Source organism: Trichosurus vulpecula, chromosome 2 (genome assembly GCF_011100635.1).
Source record: "Trichosurus vulpecula isolate mTriVul1 chromosome 2, mTriVul1.pri, whole genome shotgun sequence".
Lineage (NCBI taxonomy): Eukaryota > Metazoa > Chordata > Mammalia > Diprotodontia > Phalangeridae > Trichosurus > Trichosurus vulpecula.
Genome location: NC_050574.1, coordinates 294,233,201 through 294,253,209, shown reverse-complemented (window position 1 = coordinate 294,253,209; position 20,009 = coordinate 294,233,201). Strand labels below are relative to the sequence as shown.

The 20,009-nt window shown below is 35.9% G+C and overlaps 1 protein-coding gene across 2 annotated transcripts in view; it reads left to right on the top strand.

Moving 5' to 3' along the window:
* Positions 1-20,009, top strand: part of SLC35F5 (solute carrier family 35 member F5) — a 57,017-nt gene that overhangs the window by 26,994 nt on the left and 10,014 nt on the right. For both annotated transcript variants that reach the window (XM_036743396.1, XM_036743397.1), the window contains exons 9-12: positions 1,168-1,255; positions 4,011-4,075; positions 5,408-5,512; positions 14,419-14,578. In XM_036743396.1, the coding sequence (XP_036599291.1) occupies positions 1,168-1,255; positions 4,011-4,075; positions 5,408-5,512; positions 14,419-14,578 (418 nt within the window). The remainder of the gene's footprint in view (positions 1-1,167; positions 1,256-4,010; positions 4,076-5,407; positions 5,513-14,418; positions 14,579-20,009) is intronic.

Sequence of the window (20,009 nt, the reverse complement as noted above, 5' to 3'; positions counted from 1 at the left end):
GATATATTGAATTTTCAGCTTGAGCAGGACATCCAAGTGGAAATATTAAATAGGCATTTGGAAAGGTGGGACTGCTTTAGGGAGAGGTTTAGGGGAGAGAGCCAGATTTAGGAATTAGCTATGTAGAGGTGACAAATGAAGCAGTCAGAGGAGAAGCTATGGTCAATCGAGAGGGTATAGAGAAAAGAGAGAGTGCAAAGGACAGAGTCAGAGTTAAGTGGTGTGGCATGAGTAGTGAAGCACTAGTTTTGAGATTTCAAATCTTGCTGCAGACATTGCAGTGTATGCTACACAATTTCTTAGAGCCTGTTTCCTTATCTGTGTTGCCTTTCTTTCAGAGTTTTTTGAGGAAAATTATTTGCATACTTTCAAATCCTGTATGTATAAATGTGTTATGTACCTACTTTTTAAGGGGGTGGTAGCAAGATGAAGATCCAGGTAGGACAGGAGGTATAGGAATGAAATACCATGGAAGCCAGAGGATGAATAAGTATCAAGAATGAAAAGGCTAGTTAAAACAGTATCCAACCCAGTAAGCTTTAATTTGCTGTCAGTCATACTCAAGGCACTGTTAGCTGCTGGGGATACAAAGACACAATGAAAAAAATGTGGAGATGTCAAGGATGAGGACTAAAAAAGGCCATATGTGTTCCTTTGTTGCATTTTTATAATACAAATGTTTATAATACAATTGTCTTATCTCTTCACATTTCCATTCTGGAGGGGAATTTTTCCAGGCCTCATGACTAAATATTGTCATCTATTTCTGAACTATGGTCTATGATAACTTTTATTTTTAAAGTTGAGTCACTTCAAACTAGAAGATAAAAAATGTTTTTAGTGTTTTAAAAATAGCTTTGTCAGATATGCATGATTATGAAGTCAGAATACTGCTTTGAATCTGTGCAGTTTAGTTGCATGAGTTTTTTTAAATGTATTGATCCATTCTTGAATTATGTTAAATATTGTCATTTAGTTTAAAGCCATTTTTATTGAACAGTGGAAAATTGATTCTTGCTAACTATAGTATCATTGTTAAGATAATTTAAATATGAAATATTGAACTAATTCTAAAGTTAAGCATGTTATTTTCTTATTCATAAAAATATTTGGCCGTGTACAGCCATGACAGTATTTCAGTTAACCCTTTGTTTTACTCTTCCACAGGGCTTTTTACTTTAATCTTAGCTGCAGTGTTTCCAAGTAACAGTGGAGACAGATTTACTCTTTCTAAACTGTTAGCTGTCATTTTATGGTAAGACTATCAAATCATAAATATTTTACTCTGGTAAAAAAACAAATGTAGAGTTACCTTTTTTCTGGCCCTTGGATGGATTGGGATGTAGGGATAGGGATGCCATCCCACATAAGCCAAAGCAAAAGAAAAATATCATTGGAGATTTGAAGGTGATGTTGTGCTGCTCATGTCTGCGCTGGGTTCCTGGGTTTCTTCCAGACCTCTTGGGAAGAATAATATGAGAAGGGAATTAGACATTATTGGTTTTCAATTTAACAAACTTTTTAAAGCATCTCCTCTGTGCAAAGAATTATAACAAGAGCTAAGAATACAAAAATGAAAGAAAATTGTCTCATACCTCAAGGAATTTACAGTCTAATGGAGGGGTGCAGGGAGGGGAATTTAGCTTAAATATAAGCAAACCCTTTCTTTCTACCTCTTCCAACAACCATGGATCTCCTTTTGTGTGTTTGTGTCCATTACTTTTTTTTTTAAATCATGTTGATTGGTATGAGTACAAAAATAATGTCTACATGGAACTAAATTCACTTGTAATCCTAAATTTGACTTAATATTCTAAATAGAGTTCTAGCACTAAAGAATATATTAAAAAGTCACTTTGAAAAACTCAAGTATTTTGGTCAATTTAATGACCAGATATGATTCCAGAGGATTTATGGTGATGAAGTTTGTTAGCTATTTCTTAACAAAGAGGTGAAGGACACAAGGTGTAAAATAAGATATACATTTTTTGGACACAGCCAATGTAAGGTTTTTTTTTTGCTTGAAAATGCTTATTAATTATAAGGGCTTTGTTTTTGTTTTTGATTTTGTTTTTCCCAAGAGCAGAGGTTGGGAGGGTAAGGTAAGAAGGGATAGGGTAGGAAAAAAAAGAAAAGAAAAAAGAGGGTGATTAAGGCATCTTTTTTTAAAAATGCAGAGAAGAAAAAGTAAGGAAGGACAGAAAGAAGCACAGACAAGCATGACAGCTTTGAAAGCTATAGGTTGAACTTACATACTTTAAAAGAAAAATAAGCTGTATATAATAGAACCCTGCAGCCCATTTTATTTGGTTTTAAGTTCAGAATAAAAAAATAAACAACCAACAGAATCCTTTAAGGGAAAACACCTATTGGCTATTTCTCTTGTTATCCTGATTTCTGATCCATGGATTATATAATCAGACTAATTGTCTTTTTGAATGATATAATGGCTGATGAATTTTTCAGCCATAGCAGCTCTCTAAGGCCATCTGCTGAGTGGCTTAGAGATTGTGACTTGCTATAATAGAGAGAAGTGACCACATCAAAGAAAGTATTAATCCTTAAAGTAAAGGTTAAGAATATTTCATTATTCCACTTAAATAGATACAATTTGAAAGAGGTTAATAAGATTTAGAATTGGAAGGGAACTTAGAGATCATCTAGTTCAACCCTTTTATTTTATAGATGAGGAAAACTGAGGACCAGAAATGTTAAGTGACTGGTCTAAAGTCACACAGCAAGCAAAGGTAGGATTTGAACCCAAGTCATCCTACAGTACTGTACTACAGAAAGTTGGGAATGGAAATGCTGACCTTTGCCAAATCTTAATTTGGTTAGGTCTTTAATTGAGCCTCACTTTTCCCTTATGAATATGATATATTTGTACTTTTTTCTATAGCAGAATGTCATATTTTTGTTTTGCATATAAAATAGTGTATTTACTGGGTTCAAGAAAGAAACAAACGTTGTTACCTTTATAAATTTGAAGTTTTTTTCTTTACCCTTTAAAAATCTCTGAAATTTAATAGTAGCTAACATTTTAATAATTCTCATATACTAGTCAACAAGCATTTATTAAGAGTTTACGGTGTGCCGGGCAATGTGCTAAGTGCTGGAGATACAAAGAAAAATGAAAAGCATTCCTTAACGTCAAGGAGATTACATTCTAATGGAGTAGACAGCATGTACATAGGAAGTTGCATGGATAATTATGGAATAGATTGAAGCTAACCTTATAAAGGAAGGCATTGGAAGCTGGAGGATTGGAAATGGCCTCCTGTAGCAGGTGACATTTGAGCTGAGCCAGGGCTTCTAAGAGCTAGAGATAAAGGAGGAAAGAAAACATTCCAGGGATTGGGGACAACTGGTGCAAAGCTATGGAAATGAGAGAGTACTTCCTGTCCCTAACTTCCTTCAAGATCCAGCTCCGATTCCTAAACAGAAATATATATATGAAGAAGTTTAACCTGAATTTTAAAAAAGCAAGTTTTATTGAGGTTTTTTTCCATTAGTCATAAACACACACACACATGCACACGCAAGATCCAGCTCCAATTCATAAACAGAAATATATCTAAAGAAGTTTAACCTGAATTTTAAAAAAGCAAGTTTTATTGAGGTTTTTTTCCATTAGTCATAAACACACACACACGCACACACACACACACACACTCTCTCTCTCTCTCTCTCTCTCTCTCTCTCTCTCTCTCTGTCTCTCTCTCTCTCTTTCTCTCTTTCCCTCTTTCCACTCTGTACCTCACTCTACCCATTACCCTGACATGAATTTAACAAATATTATCAGTCTGTTAAGAAGGATAGTTGGATTATATAAATGCTTGTTGACTGTTTAGTTCTCCAATAAACAATAAGATTTTTTTTAAACTTTTAACTAATACGAGAATTAGTGGCTGTAGGTAGTTTAAAGATCTTTCACTTAAAATTTTTATTTTTACAAGTAGTCCTCTTCAGAATAAGTTATTCTGATTTGTAATGACCCCTTTTCCCCATAGCATTGGAGGTGTTGTGCTGGTAAACCTTTCAGGGTCTGAGAAATCTGCTGGAAAAGATACAATAGGTATGTACAAGTCTCTTTGTGTATGAGAAGGCTTAACTTATGTATGTAGAGATAATCATTATATATTTTTCATGTATTTATAACCTAAATGATAAGTAGTTGTTAAATAGTGATAGTGACTAGATTTGTGCTTTCATTGGTAGCAGAATCTCCTACATGAGAAAACTTCCTCTAATAATGCTGGTTGGTACCTTTTCTACAATTTATAGTCTTTGAATTTTTCTTGAGCACTGAGAAGTTATGTGTGACCTGCTCAGTGTTAAGCCAATGTATGTGAGAAGCTAACTTGAACAGAGTTTTTCCTGGCACTGAGAAAAGCTCTTTATACATTACACCTCACTTTTTCCACTCTGTTGAATTAATCTTCACACATTATTAAAGGAGTATGTATATAGTGTATTGTGTGTGTATGCATCTATAGTTTATACACACCTTTATGAGTATAAAGCAGCACAATAGAGTGGAGTCAGGTGTGGATTTGAGGTCAGAAAACTCAAGTGCAGATCCTGGTTATCTTGCTGACTTTGTGTGTTATTGTGGGCAAGTCACTTAACCTCTTTGGGTTTCAGTTTCCTCATCTATTCTTTTAACCCCCAAATTATATTCATATACAAAATAGTATGAACATAGATACCTAAGGGTATTTCAGTTGTCATTCAAATTCCAACTTTCACATTTACCATTTGTTCCCTTCTGAATGTGCTTATTAGTTATGGGAAGTCCTTCCATGGGGTGAATGTCAAGAGACCCTGAAAACCCAAAAAGAAGAAATGAATATAATGAAATTTTTGATGTGGTAAAAATTATCACAAAGCAAATAGACAATATTTGAGTTGTTTGAGATGTAAATACTTTTGATATTTATTAAAATTTCATCTTCAAAAATATTCAAGAGTAGATAGTCCATTTACTAAGTATTTATTACATGTCTTCTGTATAGCTGATACTATATGGTTTAAGGGGTATAAAATTGATATAATACATATTTCCTTTCTTCAGGGAGCTTGAAATCTAGTTGAGCATATGTCACTTAAATGCATTATTCAGCTAGAGAACACTATAATGCAGTGAGTGTGTAATTGCAATAAGTGCTAATTATGTGATAAAGACTACCCTAAGAATTAAGGGAAGGGAGAGGTCAGCATTGACTGTGGTAGTTGTAGAAGGCTTTGCAGAAGATGTAGGATTTGAGTTGGTCCTTGTCGGATGGGTGGGATTTGAATAGAGAAGAATGGAAACATTATGAAGACTCAACGCTAGGGAGGTGGAAATAGCAAATGTGTTTTAACAGTACTTTAAAAAAATTGCTTTAAATTATTTTTATTTTTACAGGTTCCATTTGGTCTCTTATTGGTGCCATGCTCTATGCTGTCTATATTGTTATGATTAAAAGAAAAGTAGACAGAGAAGATAAATTGGATATACCAATGTTCTTTGGTAAGACTATTAATTCATAGGACTTTTTTTTTTTCTAAATGACCAATTCACTTTGTGTTGTAATTATTATTTTAATATTTTGATATTTAATTTTCTTTATTAAGGTTTTTAATTAGGATCATGAAATTTTATCACAATAAAGGGCTTTAGTAATTAAATATTTTACTCCTCATCTTACCCCTTACCTTTACCCCACCTTTGTTTTGCCATTTGCACTGTATACCACATTATGGTTAATTCTGTCTTCCCTACTTGGGAAAGACAATTACAGAATTGCAGAATCGCAACTGGAAGAAAAGTACATCAGAATCTATTTAATCCAACACATACTTGAGCAACAAAGTCCTCTGTAAGTTATCCAAAAATTGGTTATTTAGCCTCTACTTGAAGACCTCCAGTAAGAGGGAACCTACTCCCTCTCAAGGCAGCTGTTCCACTTATGGTCACGTTTATTTGTTAGTTTCTCCTTACCATATATTTACCTGTTTCTCATAATTTTACCCCATAGGGCCAAACAGAGCAGTTGTAATCTCTCTTAGCCCTTAAATACTTGAAAATGTCTATCATGTGCCTCCTTCCCATTAATTCTTCTCTTCTCCAGTTTCTTCAGCCATTCTTCATATGATGTGATCTCTAGATGCTTCTTGGTTGCTTTGCATGTTCTCCAGCTTGTTAGTGTCATTCATGAAGCACCCAGAATTCAATATTCCAAATGTGGTCTCACTAGAACTGTACAGCAGGACTCTCTCCTCTCCTATGCCTACCTAGGTGCCCCCCCCGGCCCCTCCCCCCCCAAAAAACCCTGGACACTAGGCATCACAACACAACCTGAGATTATATTAGATTTTTAAAATTTTCGTTGTCATACTAGTGACTCATACTATACCCCACATTTTGTATAGAAGTTAATTCTTTTAAACTGTAGTGTAAGACTTTACATTTATCTCTATTAAATTTCATCCTTTTAAATAGTCCAAGGTTATAGCCTCTTGAGATTTTGGGGGGTTATATTTTGACTTTCAATTAGTGTCAGTGATACTTCCTGCTTTTGTGTTATCTGCCAATTTGATAAACCTGCCATTATTTAAGTTACTGATAAAATTGTTCAACAAAAAGACCTAGTACAGACCTCTGGTACAATATACTAGAGAACTGCTTTCCAACTTGGCATGAAATGCTTGTTGACTACTCTTTGGGTCTGTCTATTCTGATAATTCTGAATTCACCTAGTTATAATACTATCTGGGTCCACATCTCTCTGTCTTCTCTCTAAGAATATCAAGAGAAATTTTGTCAGAAGCCTTGGGTAAACTCTATATGGTATTCCTCCTGCCTACCAGCCTAGTATCCTTGTCAAAAAAGGAAATTAACTTAATCTAACATGACCTGTTCTTAAATTTGATTGATATATATTGCTTTTTTTTACATTGACTAAATTTCTCCATGTAGCTCTTCCTTTTCTCCACCAAGAGAGCTATATATATATATATGTATATATAACAAAATATTTTTTAAAGAAAAAAATAAAGAGGAAGAAAAGAAAAAAAAATCGGTGAAACTGATTAATATATCAACACAATTTGAAAATATATGTAGTGTTTGACACTTTTAGATTTTTCACTTCTGCAAAGGAGTGGGAAGATGTGTTTTCTTATAATTCTTTGGAGCCCTGGTTATTTTTTAAAAACACTAACAAAATTAATAAACCTTTAGCCAACTTGATAAAAAAGAAGGCAGAAAATCAAATCAACAAAATAGCAAATAACACCATGAAATCACAGAAAAGTCAGAAGAAATAAAAAAGAACTATCCCAACCTACTAAGCATAGTTAGATACTAATTGAACTGAGAGCACAAAAGAATTTCGTGTATTACCTTAAAAGTATTAAATACTCAAACTAATAGAAAACCAAATAGAAATTTTAAGTAATTCAATCTCAGAAAAGGAAGTAGCACTAGCTACAAGTACTACTAACTACAGAATTAAAAAAAAATAAACTCCTGCTCCTGATAGATTTATAGACCAATTCTATCAAACTTTAAAAGAACAATTAATGTCAATACTGTGCAAATTGTTTTCAGATATTGAGGGAAAAAAGCACTCTTCCAGATTTCTCTTTTAATGACACAAATATACTAAAATACCTACACCAGGAAGGATAAAATAATATGGAAATATCAGCCATTATTATTAATGAATATTGATTAAAAAATTTTTAGTCCATCAAATAGGCTTCAGCAGTTATTTAATAAATCTTTCATTATGACCAAGTTGGAATTATACCAAGATGTTTCAGCATTAGGAAAACAACATAATCGTATTTAAAACAATGATCCAAAGCACGATTATCTCAAAAGATGCAGGAAAAAACCTTCGACACCATACAACAGTAGTTTATTCTCAAAAGTCCTACAAACTTTAGGCACACAGGAATGATTTTTTAATATCATAAAAATATCTTAAACTAAATGCACTAGAAACTTCCTCAGTAAATAAAGGAATAAAACAAGGATGCTCTTTCTCCTTGCTATATTTGACTTAGTTCTAGAAATGTTAGCAATAACGATAAGACAAAATGATAATAATAAGTAATTTTAATAACCACCAGCATTTATGTAATGTTTTAAAGTTTATAAAAGGTGTTGTTATGTCCATCTTACAGTTGAGGAAACTGAGGCAGAGGTTAAGTGACTTGTTCAGGGTGATAAAGCTGTCTGAGGTCAGAGTCAAACTCAGATCTTCCTGACTCCACTTCAGAAATAGCCGTGTACATTAAGTGAAATAGATAAAGAAACCAAAGATGTAAACATAGGTATAGAGGAGATAAAACTCTCCCTATTTGTTGATTTGATTATTTACTTAGAAAATCTTGACAAATGAGCAAAGATTTAATTATGGCATTTAATACCTTTGCCAAAGCTATAGGCTACAAAATAAGCCCTTAAAAATCAACAGCACTTCTGTATGATAATAACAGTGTTGAGGTAATAATAAAGAAATTTTATTTACAGTAACTGCAAACTGATATTTGGAGATCAATCAGCAAAGCACGTAAAATACTCGCATAGATTTAGTTACAAAGTTCTTCTTAAAGAACAACTTAAATAGCTGAGAAAGTATTCAGTGCTCATGGCTAGGCTGTTCCAATATAAAAAAATTACTTTAAAGATTAATTTACAGTTTTAATGCTTTTTAATCATACTTAAAAAGGGTGTACATTACAGATTTAAAATAATGATATTCATTTGGAGAAAGAAAAGATCTATAGGATATCAAGGGAAATAAGAAGAGGTAGGAATGAAGGGGTAATAGCACTTTCAGACTTCAAACTATATTATAAAGCAAGTCATTAAAACCATTTGGTTTGGGTTAAAAAAATAGAGAAATAGAACATTGGAACAGAGTGGATAAAAGAGAATCAGAAATAATAAAAATATATATGCATATATACGGATATATTTGTATATATTTTTCTTTATCTGTATACACATCTATATCTTATATATGTATGTATATATGTGTGTGTGTATATACATATATAATATACATATATATATATATCCTTTCTTGTCCTCTCCACACTAACCCCCAGAACCCCACCTAATGAAGAAAAAAAAGGTGAAGAAAACTGACTAGTTATGAAAAACTTAGCAACACAGCAACCATGTTTAACAGTGTATACAACTTTGCTGACCTATGATTTGCACACTCCGCTTTACCCCTTTTTTGAAAATCAAAGTATTTGTCCTCCAATCCTTTAGTGTATCTCCTTCTGCACTGAAATCTAGCTTTCACAGACCTGGTGGCTTGAACTTATCCAGGGCCACTGGGTACCTTTTTAACTGTCTCCCTACTTAGGTTCTACTCCTTTACCATCTACACAGGTATGACTCATGTGTATGAAGAATGTCTGTTGCCCAAATTATGACAAGCATTTGGATGAACTGTCTATAGAGCTTGGATTCTATCAGTATATATATCTGGGATAGACAATACAGATGGACAAGTTGTGTACAGAGTTGAAAACAAGGAAGGTAGCAAGATAGCTTGCCCTTGGGAAATTGCTGAGTCTCCTTAATGACCCTAGACTTCCCAAAGAAACCAGTGCTCAGCTTTTAAATATCAGCATTCTTTTGGTGTTGCTATGTGGCAATGAAGCATGGAATACAAGTCTCTGAATTTTCAAAAATGAATTATCATACAGGACACTGTGGTGGCGTGTGGTAGATGTGAGCAGGCTGTGACAAGCAAAATGAGAAATTTTGAATAGGAGTAAAAGATGTCACTAAGGAAATATATGGTAGGAAGAGAAGAAGGGCTGGTTATGTGATGTGGATGAAGGCAAGAGGTGACAGATGTATGACTAGAGTATATATGACCCATGGGTATGTACCCTTTTAACGTCAGGAGAAAATGAGAAAGACCTCTAACATGCTGGATGGACCACCTGTGGTGAGCTTATGGAAGGATATGGACAAGAATCACACAGGGTGGGCAGACATGAATGGGTTGAGATCTTCATTGTTGGAGGTCAGCTTCCAAAATGATATTTAGGAAATCCATTTGAGTTTCTGAGTATTCAGTTCCCTCTTAGCCATTTTTCTTCTCATTTCCAGGAGAGAAAACAGAAGTATGAGAGTTGAGTAGTCTACCTTCATCCACCTGTCTGCCCTGAGCCAAAGTCTTTGAGCTTCTATTTTCAATGCTTTTAGCTTTCCTTTCTACTCTGCATATTTTAAGCTTCTAGCACAAAACTGTTAATTTATTTTCTCTCTGAGTATAATGTGAATATAGTTGGAAATGAGAATTCTTTATTTTACTGCCAAAAGGGAACTCCTTTATTGAGTCACATCACTTTACTTATCGGCCGAGTAACGTAAATCTCATGAGACAGATAATCTGTACTCATTTTTGCATTTGACAGTTTGTGTACTATAGAAAACATAGGAATGCATTGACTATGATAGTATTAGGAATAACACTTTCATTATGTGGTTTTATTGCCTTACTAAGAAAAAAGATCATGAGGGCATTTGGAATTGGTTTTGCCTGACATTTCCTCATTGAGATTAAAACTGTTACAGTACCCACAGCAAGGTGGCACAGTGGATAGAGTATCAGGCCTGGAGTGAGAAAGACTTCTCTTCTTTATTTCAAATTTGTCCTCAGACACTTACTAGCTGTGTGATTCTGGGGAAGTCACTTAGCCTTGTTTGCCTCAGTTTCCTCATCTGTAAAATGAGATGTAGGAAGAGATGGCAAACCACTCCATTATCTTTGCCAAGAAAAGTCAGTGATATCACAAAGAGTCAGACATGACTGAAAAAAATAGAACAACAAATATAGTTTTCAGAACCCTTGAATTCACCTCCCAAATCCCTTGGATTTGGAGTTTCTCAAATTTAAATCCAGACATTCTCTGTTAATAATAAAACTTTTGTTCATGGGACTGGACTGCTGGAAACGAGTAGACTTCTGGGTTCTTTTGGAAGCTGACTTCCATGGTAATGAAAAAGAACCTTATAAAGGCTATTTTTTGTTTCCGTGTCCATTATTCTTTTCAGATAAGGAAGCCATATGGTATTATAGGGAGAGCCTTTGGCATAGAGTCAGAAGGCCTAGGTTCTCTTTCTGGCTCTGCTACCAGTTTGCTATATACTCTTGAACAACGCTGTTAACCTCTAGGCCTTGGTTTCTGAATCTGTGAAATGAGAGGGTTGATCTATTTTGTTTCTAAAGTTGTTTCTGGCTTTAAAATCTGATTTTTAACTGTAGTAATGAAAATAATTTTAAGAGATGAGCACTATCAAAACAACTTCAGTGAAATGATATGACAATACTAAGTTATATATCCAAGTACAGTGTATGCAAGTAAAGTGTTGTATCAGTGACATGTTGTTCCTTTTTCTTAACAACGTTTCAAAAAGAAAATTGTTCCTGCTTTTGTAAGAGATAACTAGTTTACTAAACTACCTTTAAGCATGACATGATGTGTCAAGTCTAAATTGGTTTGAAATCTTAAGTTTTTCCTTCCTAGTATAATGGTAATATTTGGAAATGATTTTTCTTCTGAAGAAGTAAGTGCTTCCTTAATCTCTCTAATAACTTGTCATTCATTAGCACTAGAATAAATTATTACAAAGTTTTGTTCAGGACATTTTTATTTAGTATCCATGACCTGAGGAGTATATTTGCAAGAACAAGATAAGTGTCAAATATAAGAGTACTGTAAGTAAAGGAGGAGAGAAGTCACTATACTGGAATTGTCAGAATGTATATATGTGGAAAGGAGAGAAATTGAACTGAGCCTTGAAGAATCGGTAAGATTTCGATAGGTCAGTCAATTGATCAACAAGCATTTCTTAAGTCACAATTGTGTGTGTGTGTGTGTGTGTGTGTGTGTGTGTGTGTGTTTGTGTATGGAGGGAGGGAGGATTGGAATCTGTAAAAGCTTATTAATTAAAGAAGGTGGCACTTGTGTTTGGCACAGTGCCTGGTACATAGCAGAAACTTAATAAATGCTTGTTGACTAAGTTTTTCAGGAAACTAGTGATTCCAGGAGGTGGAGGTGAAGTTGGAGAATATTCCAGACATGGGAAGCAACCATTGCAAAGGCACAGAAGTGAAAGGTGGAATGTTGTGGGTGAGGAACAGCAAAGTAGCCTAGCTGGATTGTAGTGGAGAATAATGTGTAAAAAGACTAGAAAGACAAAAGGAACCCTGGTTTTGAAGAGCTTTAAATGTTTGCTCCCAGAGCTTATAGAGAGCCACTGGTGTTTGTGCATGTGTATGTGCAAGTGATGACAGGGGACCTACTCTTTAGGAAAATTTCTTTAGTGGCTGTACTAGTACATAGTTACATAGTTTGGTGTGGAGAGGGACTAGAGTTAGAGCAATTAGGAAGCTATAGCAATAATCCAGGGACCTACATTAGAGTGGTAGCTATGTTAGTGGAGTAAAGGGAGTATGTATGAGAGATGTTGTGGTGATAGAAATGGTAAGATTTGACTACTCTTTGGATATGTGGGGCGAATGAGAGGGAGGAGTAATAGATGATATCAAGGTTATAAACCCAACTGAGTGAAAGAATTATAGTGCCCTCAGCAGTAACGGGGAAGTTTGGAAGAGGTTGGTTTTTTGGTAAAGATAATGATAAAACTGTTTTGGAAATGTTTGAGTTTGAGATCTTGGAAGGACATTTGGTTTGAAGTGTTCGTTGAGCAATTGGTGATGCTGGACTGGAGCCTAGGCATGGAAGAAAGAATTCATAAAGTTTACTCTGGCCACATTCGAGCTGAGGATTCATGTAGAGAAGGAGTGGGAGTTCAGCTTTGAAAAATAGGGTGCAACTTATTGATGGCATTTAATGAATGACAGAATGAGTAGGTTTAGATTTTATCCTGTAGGAATACTTCAGCACATCAATGGATTTGTGGTCTCATTGATGTAGGCACCGCAGTTTGTGCAAATCATAGCCCATCCATGTCTTTTCATCCTGTTTGATTCTTGTCTTTCTCTTCCCATAAGTCCTTCAAAAGTTATCTACCTTTCAGTTTTCTACAATCATGTTGATACCAGTAATACACTCATGCTTTCTGTCATTCATGCTTACTAAATAAATAGACAATGGCATGCCACAAGACTTCCAAACATTGCTGTTTTTTAGTCCTATTTAGGAAATGGAATCTAGAAGATTTTATATTTCTTTATCCAAAATAGTCTTCAGACTTTGTCATACCCTTCCCTAATGCTACCCTACCATGCCATGCAGTATTCGTGGAAAGACCTAGATATACTTATTTCATAGAAGATGACAAATTTGTTTTAATCAAATATTTGAAGGACTATGGAAGGGGTTTAGACTCATTTTGTTTGAGCCTGGAGGGCAAAAGAAATTATATGGGTAGAAATACAGAGTGGCAAATTTAGGTATGAAATAAAGAAAAAACTTCCTAATTAGAAGGGCCCAAAAGTGGAATGGACTGCTTCTTAAGGCAGTGGTTTCCCCTTTACTGGTGATCTTCAGGAGAGGTTGGATGACCAGTTTCAGAGAATGTCATAGAGAAGATTCCTGTCCCTACTGATCCCTGAGGTTCCTTCCAACTCAGTTTGTGATTATGTGGAACTCCTCCATGTTTTTCATGTTCTGGAATTTTATTTCCTGCTTATTGAGATAGTTGGTACCTAGTGATGACAGCAGATATAATTTGTTTTTTATGTTCCTCTCTCTGTCCCACCCCCTACTCTCCCAGTAAACCTTAGCAATGCCTTAGAGATTCCCTGGAATATCTTCTAAAATCTCTTAGTCCATGACATTCATAATGAGAGTAGACAGACCCTGTTTTTAAAAAGAAATAAACTGGGAATCCCCTTCTATGTCATTACAAATGTAAACTGCACTTTCATTTATGTGGCACTAAAAATATGTTGCCTTTTATTGTAATTATTCGTATTTGGTCTGTGTGTTCCTGAAGAGCAAGGACAACAAATATTTGTTGAATACTGTAAATATTCTAACTGCCCAATTTTTCAATGATAATTTGGATTCTAATATCTTTAATGTATATGTCATTCTATACTAAGAGGTTTCTGTTGTTAGTACCTATGCTCAACCCTACTTTAAAATCCTTTAAATTAGTTTATTTTGCATCATTTTAGTAGTGGTTCCCAGCGTCTATGGTAGTTTTAATTCAAGAGAACAAATATTCACCAGTTTTTTAATATGGTTTTTCCCTTTGCTAAGTTATAAAACATTTAGCCAGGTAGCAAGCCTTTTACAAACCCTTAGGGAATCAAACAGTTAAGATCCTTATGCCAGATGAAGAGATATAGTTTGACAATAAAAAGTTTCAGAAGTGAAATAAATTGCAGTGACTAACCCTGATTCTCTTATATATGTGTTCAGGTTTTGTAGGTCTCTTTAATCTGCTGCTGTTATGGCCGGGCTTCTTTTTACTTCATTATACTGGATTTGAGGCCTTTGAGTTTCCCAATAAGTTAGTATTAATGTGCATTGTCATTAATGGCCTAATTGGAACAGTTCTCTCAGAGTTGCTGTGGTTATGGTATGTACTATTTATTTTATATGGATGCTATTATTATTATTATTATTATTTAAGGATATCAACTAAAGGAATTTTTCACCTAACTTTGAGCCCATGAAAACTTTTATGCTTCCAGGAAACAGTACAGTACTTTAAGAGCAAAGTTCAGGTGGTAGATAAGTTCGGAGGGAAGAGTTTTGAGGGAAAGGTAGCATTGCCTGGATGGTTCTGGGAATCGAGAATGGGATAGTAGAGGCTGGACAGTGTTCTAGGACTGAATAGAGTGGAGTTAGGAACCCCTTCCCCCCACCCCCACCCCCCCCAAAAAAAACAACTTAAATTTTTGGTACTTGTTGAAATTTTTTTCCCTTTAAAGTCAAAAAAATTAACTGATTTTTTTATATTAAAACCTGGGTGGACAGAAACTTTAGCTGAAGGAATGGGGTCTCTGCTAATCAGGTAGAATATTAGAAGAGAATAAACTGAATTTGAATAGTCAGGCATTTGAGATGTTGATGAAAGACAGAGGAAGTGGATGCAGGATGGAGAGGAGTTTTGAAGATCTTCTGTAAGGGGCTGAATACTGATAAAATCCCAGGAATTGTCCAGGCATGGCTTTGAGTATAGCTGAGTTGTAATGAGGATCACTAGAGTGTAGTGGAACTGGGTCAAGAGGGTTAGGAGCAACTGAGTTAGAAGAGTTCTTGGTCCAACTCTTCCCCTTACCCTCTTTTTAAAATATACAAATGAGGAAAATGAATTCTAGGGGAATGAAGTGACATGGCCCCTAAAGCCGCACATGCAGAACTTCATCCACAGTACCATAGTGGTTGGTATCACATAAGATACCTTTGAAAGTGAAATGAGAGTTACACACACACACACACTTTAGTAATCATAGAATGCTAGACGTTGACAAGTTTTTAGTGCCAAGAATTTTTATAACAGGGTTTCTTAATTTTCTTGTGTGCTATGGATCCATATGGCAATGTGGCAAAACTTAGAGACCTCTTTTCAGAATAATATTTTTAAATGCATAAAATAAAACATGTAGTATTACAAAGGAAACCAATTATATTGAAATAAAGATGGAAGGGCAGAGCCAAGATGGTGGAGTAAAAGCAGGGGCTTGCTTGAGCTCTCTCTCAAACCCCTCCAAATACCTGTAAAAAATGACTCAACAAATTCTAGAGCAGCAGAACCCACAGAATGACAGAGCAAAACAAATTTCTAGCCCAGGACAACCTGGAAGGTCAACAGGAAAGGTCTGAGAGAAGAGCACAGTCCATCATGGGCCGTGCTGGCATAGACAGGGTTGGAGCAGGCCTCAGGGGGCTGAATCACTGGCAGCTGTGCCAGTTTCCAGACTGTCAGACTTCCAGACTTTCCAGACTTCCACAAACACCAAAGACAACTTAGAAGGTCAGCAGGAAAGGTCTGTCGGACCTGGGTGAGAGAGGAGCATGATATGGGCCCCAGCCCCAGGGTGGCAGTGGCAGAGGCTGCTTCCAGAGCTGCTTAGCCCACAGGCAGTGGGGAGGGATTGCAGGGATCTCTTTGTTGGCACTGAGGCAGGATTCTCTTGCTTTGTCTGTGCTTTGTTTCGGGTGGTGGTCCTGGGGCAAGGCAAGGAGGAGCCTGTGGTGGAGCTTGTGGTGGCTGTGGAGAGGGAATCCTCACAGTTCTGGAGCAGAGAAGAGTGCTTGTGGTCACTCACAGACCAGAGCACAGGCCAGGAGAGGAGTAAATACCTCTCCTCTGATCACACAACCTTAGAAGAACTGAAAATTTACAGGTCCCAGGAGAGGTCTCTGAGAGCAGCTACACAAAACCCCTAAGCCTTGGGGTGGTACACCCTCCACACTGGAAGCAGAGTCCTGCCTTAACAAAGAGCTAAAAAGTGAAGTAATTGGCTGGGAAAATGAGCAAACAGCAGGAAAAAAAAAATCAAACTATACAATCTTACTTTGGTGACAAGGAAGAGCAAAACATACAACCAGAAGATAACAAAGTCAAAGCTCCTACATCCAAAGCCTCCAAGGAAAATATGAATTTGTTGCAGGCCATGGAAGAGCTTGGAAAGGATTTTGAAAATCATCTAAAAGAAGTAGAAGAAAAATTGGGAAGAGAAATGAAAATGATGCAAGAAAATCATGAAATAAGAGTCAACGGTTTGCTAAAGGAAACCCTTCTCCCCCACCCCACCCCCGCCCCACCCCAAATGCTGAAGAATATAACACCTTAAAAAATAAACTTACCCAAATGGCAAAAAAGGTCCAAAAAGCCAGTGAGGAGAAGAATGCCTTAAAAAGCAGAACTGACCAAATGGAAAAGGAGGTCCAAAAGCTCACTGAAGAAAATAATTCCTTAAAAATTAGAATGGAGCAAATGAAAACTAACGACTTTATGAGACATTAAGAAATTATAAAACAAAACCAAGAAAATGAAAAAATAGAAGGCAATGTGAAATATCTCATTGGAAAAACCACTGACCTGGAAAATAGATTCAGGAGAGATAATTTAAAAATTATTGAACTACCTGGAAGCCATGACCAAAAAAAGAGCCTAGACATGATCTTTTAAGAAATTATCAAGGAAAGCTGCCCTGATATTCTAGAACCAGAAGATAAAATAGATATTGAAAGAATCAAGCGACCACCCCTTGGAAGAGATCCCAAAAGGAAAATTCCTAGGAACAGTGTAGTCAAATTCCAGAGTTCTCAGGTCAAGGAGAAAATATTGCAAGCAGCCAGAAAGAATTCAAGTACTGTGGAAACACAATCAGGATAACACAAGATTTAGTAGCTTTTACATTAAAGAATCGAAGGGTTTAGAATATGATATTCCAGAGGTCAAAGGAGCTAGGATTAAAGCCAAGAATCACCTACCCAACAAAACTGAGTATAATCCTTCAGGGGAAAAATTGGCATTCAATGAAATAGAGGACATTCAAGCATTTTTGATGCAAAGACCAGAGCTGAATTGAAAATTTGACTTTCTAATATAAGAATCAAGAGAAGCATGAAAAGGTAAACAGGAAAGAGAAATCATAAGGGACTTATTAAAGTTGAACTGTTTACATTCCTACATGGAAAGATGATATTTGTAATTTGTGAGACATTTATCTCAGTATTAGGGTAGTTGGAGGGAATGTGTGTGTGTGTATTTGTGTGTATGTGTATATATATATATATGTATATGTATGTGTGTATATACACATATATACACGCACACACATGCAGAGATACAGAGTGAGTTGAATATGAAGGGATGATATGTAAAAAATAAAATAAAGGGATGAGAGAGAGGAATGTACTGGGAGAAGGAGAAAGGAGACAGGTAGAATGGGGTAAATTATCTCACATAAAAGAGGCAAGACAAAGCTTTTACAATGGAGGGGAAGAGTGGGGAGATGAGGGAATGAGTGAACCTTACTCTCATCAGATTTGGCTTAAGGAGGGAATGGCATACACACTCAATTGGGTATGGAAATCTATCTTGCCCTACAAGAAAGTGGGGGGGAAGGAGATAGGGGAAGTGGGGGGGCATGGTAGAAGGGAGGGCAAATGGGAGGAGGGGGTAATCAGAAGCAAACATTTTAGAGGAGGGACAGGGTCAAAGAGAATAGAATAAATGGGGTATAGGATAGGTTGGAGGGAAGTATAGTTAGTCATTTGCAACATGACTGTTACGGAAGTGTTTTACATGACTACACATGTATAACCTATATTAAATTGCTTGCTTTCTCAATGAGGGTGGGTGGGGAGGGAGGAAGGGAGAGAATATGGGACTCAGCTTTTTAAAAACAAATCTTAAAAATTGTTTTTACATGCACCTGGGAAATGAGATATACTGGCAGTGGGGTATAGAAATCTATCTTGCCCACAGGAAAATAGAAGGGAAGGGGATAAGAGAAGGGGGGTTGTGATAGAAGGTAGGTTAGAATGGGGGAAGGGGTAATTAGAATCCACACTGTCTTGGGGTTGGGGGAGGGGAGAGATGGGGAGAAAATTTGGAACTCAAAATCTTGTAGGAGTTAATGTTGAAACCCAAAAATAAACTAATTAAAAAATGTAATTTTTTTTTCCCCTTTCAAGTTCATAGACTCCTTGAAGTCTGTCCACAGACTTCTTGTGTTAGAGTCTGGACCCCAGGTTAAGAACCTCTGCAGAAGGATGTTGCCTTACGTTTGATTCCTTTATTCATCCAGTGGCCTAAAAAAATCCCCAAAAACGCAACCTACAAAATTGCATCTTTGCTAGTTGTTGACAATATCTCCTTCCTCTGAATGCCTTGGCTTCTTTGTTTTTACCTCTCTTATGGCATTTAATACATTCTCCTTTGTGTGTTTTTGTTATTTGTGTATTGTATATTTATTTTATGTCGTGCGATTTTAAGGTCCTTGAGGTCAAGAACTGTTTCTTAATTTATCTTCATATTCTTTACAGAAACTAGCATAGTGTCTTGCTCTCTTCTACTAATGCTGAACGAACATTTATTTCAAATATTGTTGCACCTACTTTCTTTATGGAAACAAATTCCCCACTTCAGACCTTACACTTTAGTCAACTGTCTTGACTTACTGTGCTCAAAAATATCTAAAACCCCAAAACACCTGGTGGCCAATCTTCTCATGATGAGCTTTTCTAAACTTAGGCAAGATGCCCTTTGTACTACAAATCCTTAGTCTCATTAAGTCATATTTTTGAAGCTTTTCCAACTTGATGGTCTTTAAGAACTCAGTACCACTTTTATGCCGTAAGGCCTTGCAATGGAACTTTAATGAGTCCTCAAGTCTTGAATTCCTTGTTCTCCATTAGGTAGACAAAGATTACAAAATGAGAGTGTTTTCAGACTTTGTCTTTTACATGGACTTTAAAAAATGGAATGAGAAAAAATTGCTTTTAGAAGTGGTCACTTTTTCTCAGGAGGATGGTCCACAGTAGCCCTAGTTAGTTAAAAGGCATTTTTCTGCCATTGAAGAAAAGCTGCAAAATACTTGTCTTTTGTTCTCTTGTTCTGTCATTTCTCTTGTTTCTATCTATGACTCTATTCATTTTAGGCAAGTAAAAACCATTAGCAATTAGCATAGTATTTTGATCAAGATACATGGCTCTTTTAAAATCTGTACTTACTTTTATTGAAATTCATTGTAGTTATAGTTCAATTTAAATTGCAAAGTCTCAAATTAAGAAATTGGCAGAAATGAAGGTGCATTTAAGAAAAGATTAAATTTCTGCTGCTTGTCAGACCAGATTGTTTCTTGAGCAGTTGTCTTTTTTTTTTTTTAATTTTTTTTGAGGGGGAAGGCAGAGCAATTGGGGTTAAGTGACTTGCCCAAGGTTACACAGCCAGTAAGTACGTCAAGCGTCTGGGAACTCAGGTCCTCCTGACTCCAGGGCCTGTGCTCTACTCACTGCATCACCTAACAGCCCTGAGCAGTTGTCTTTTA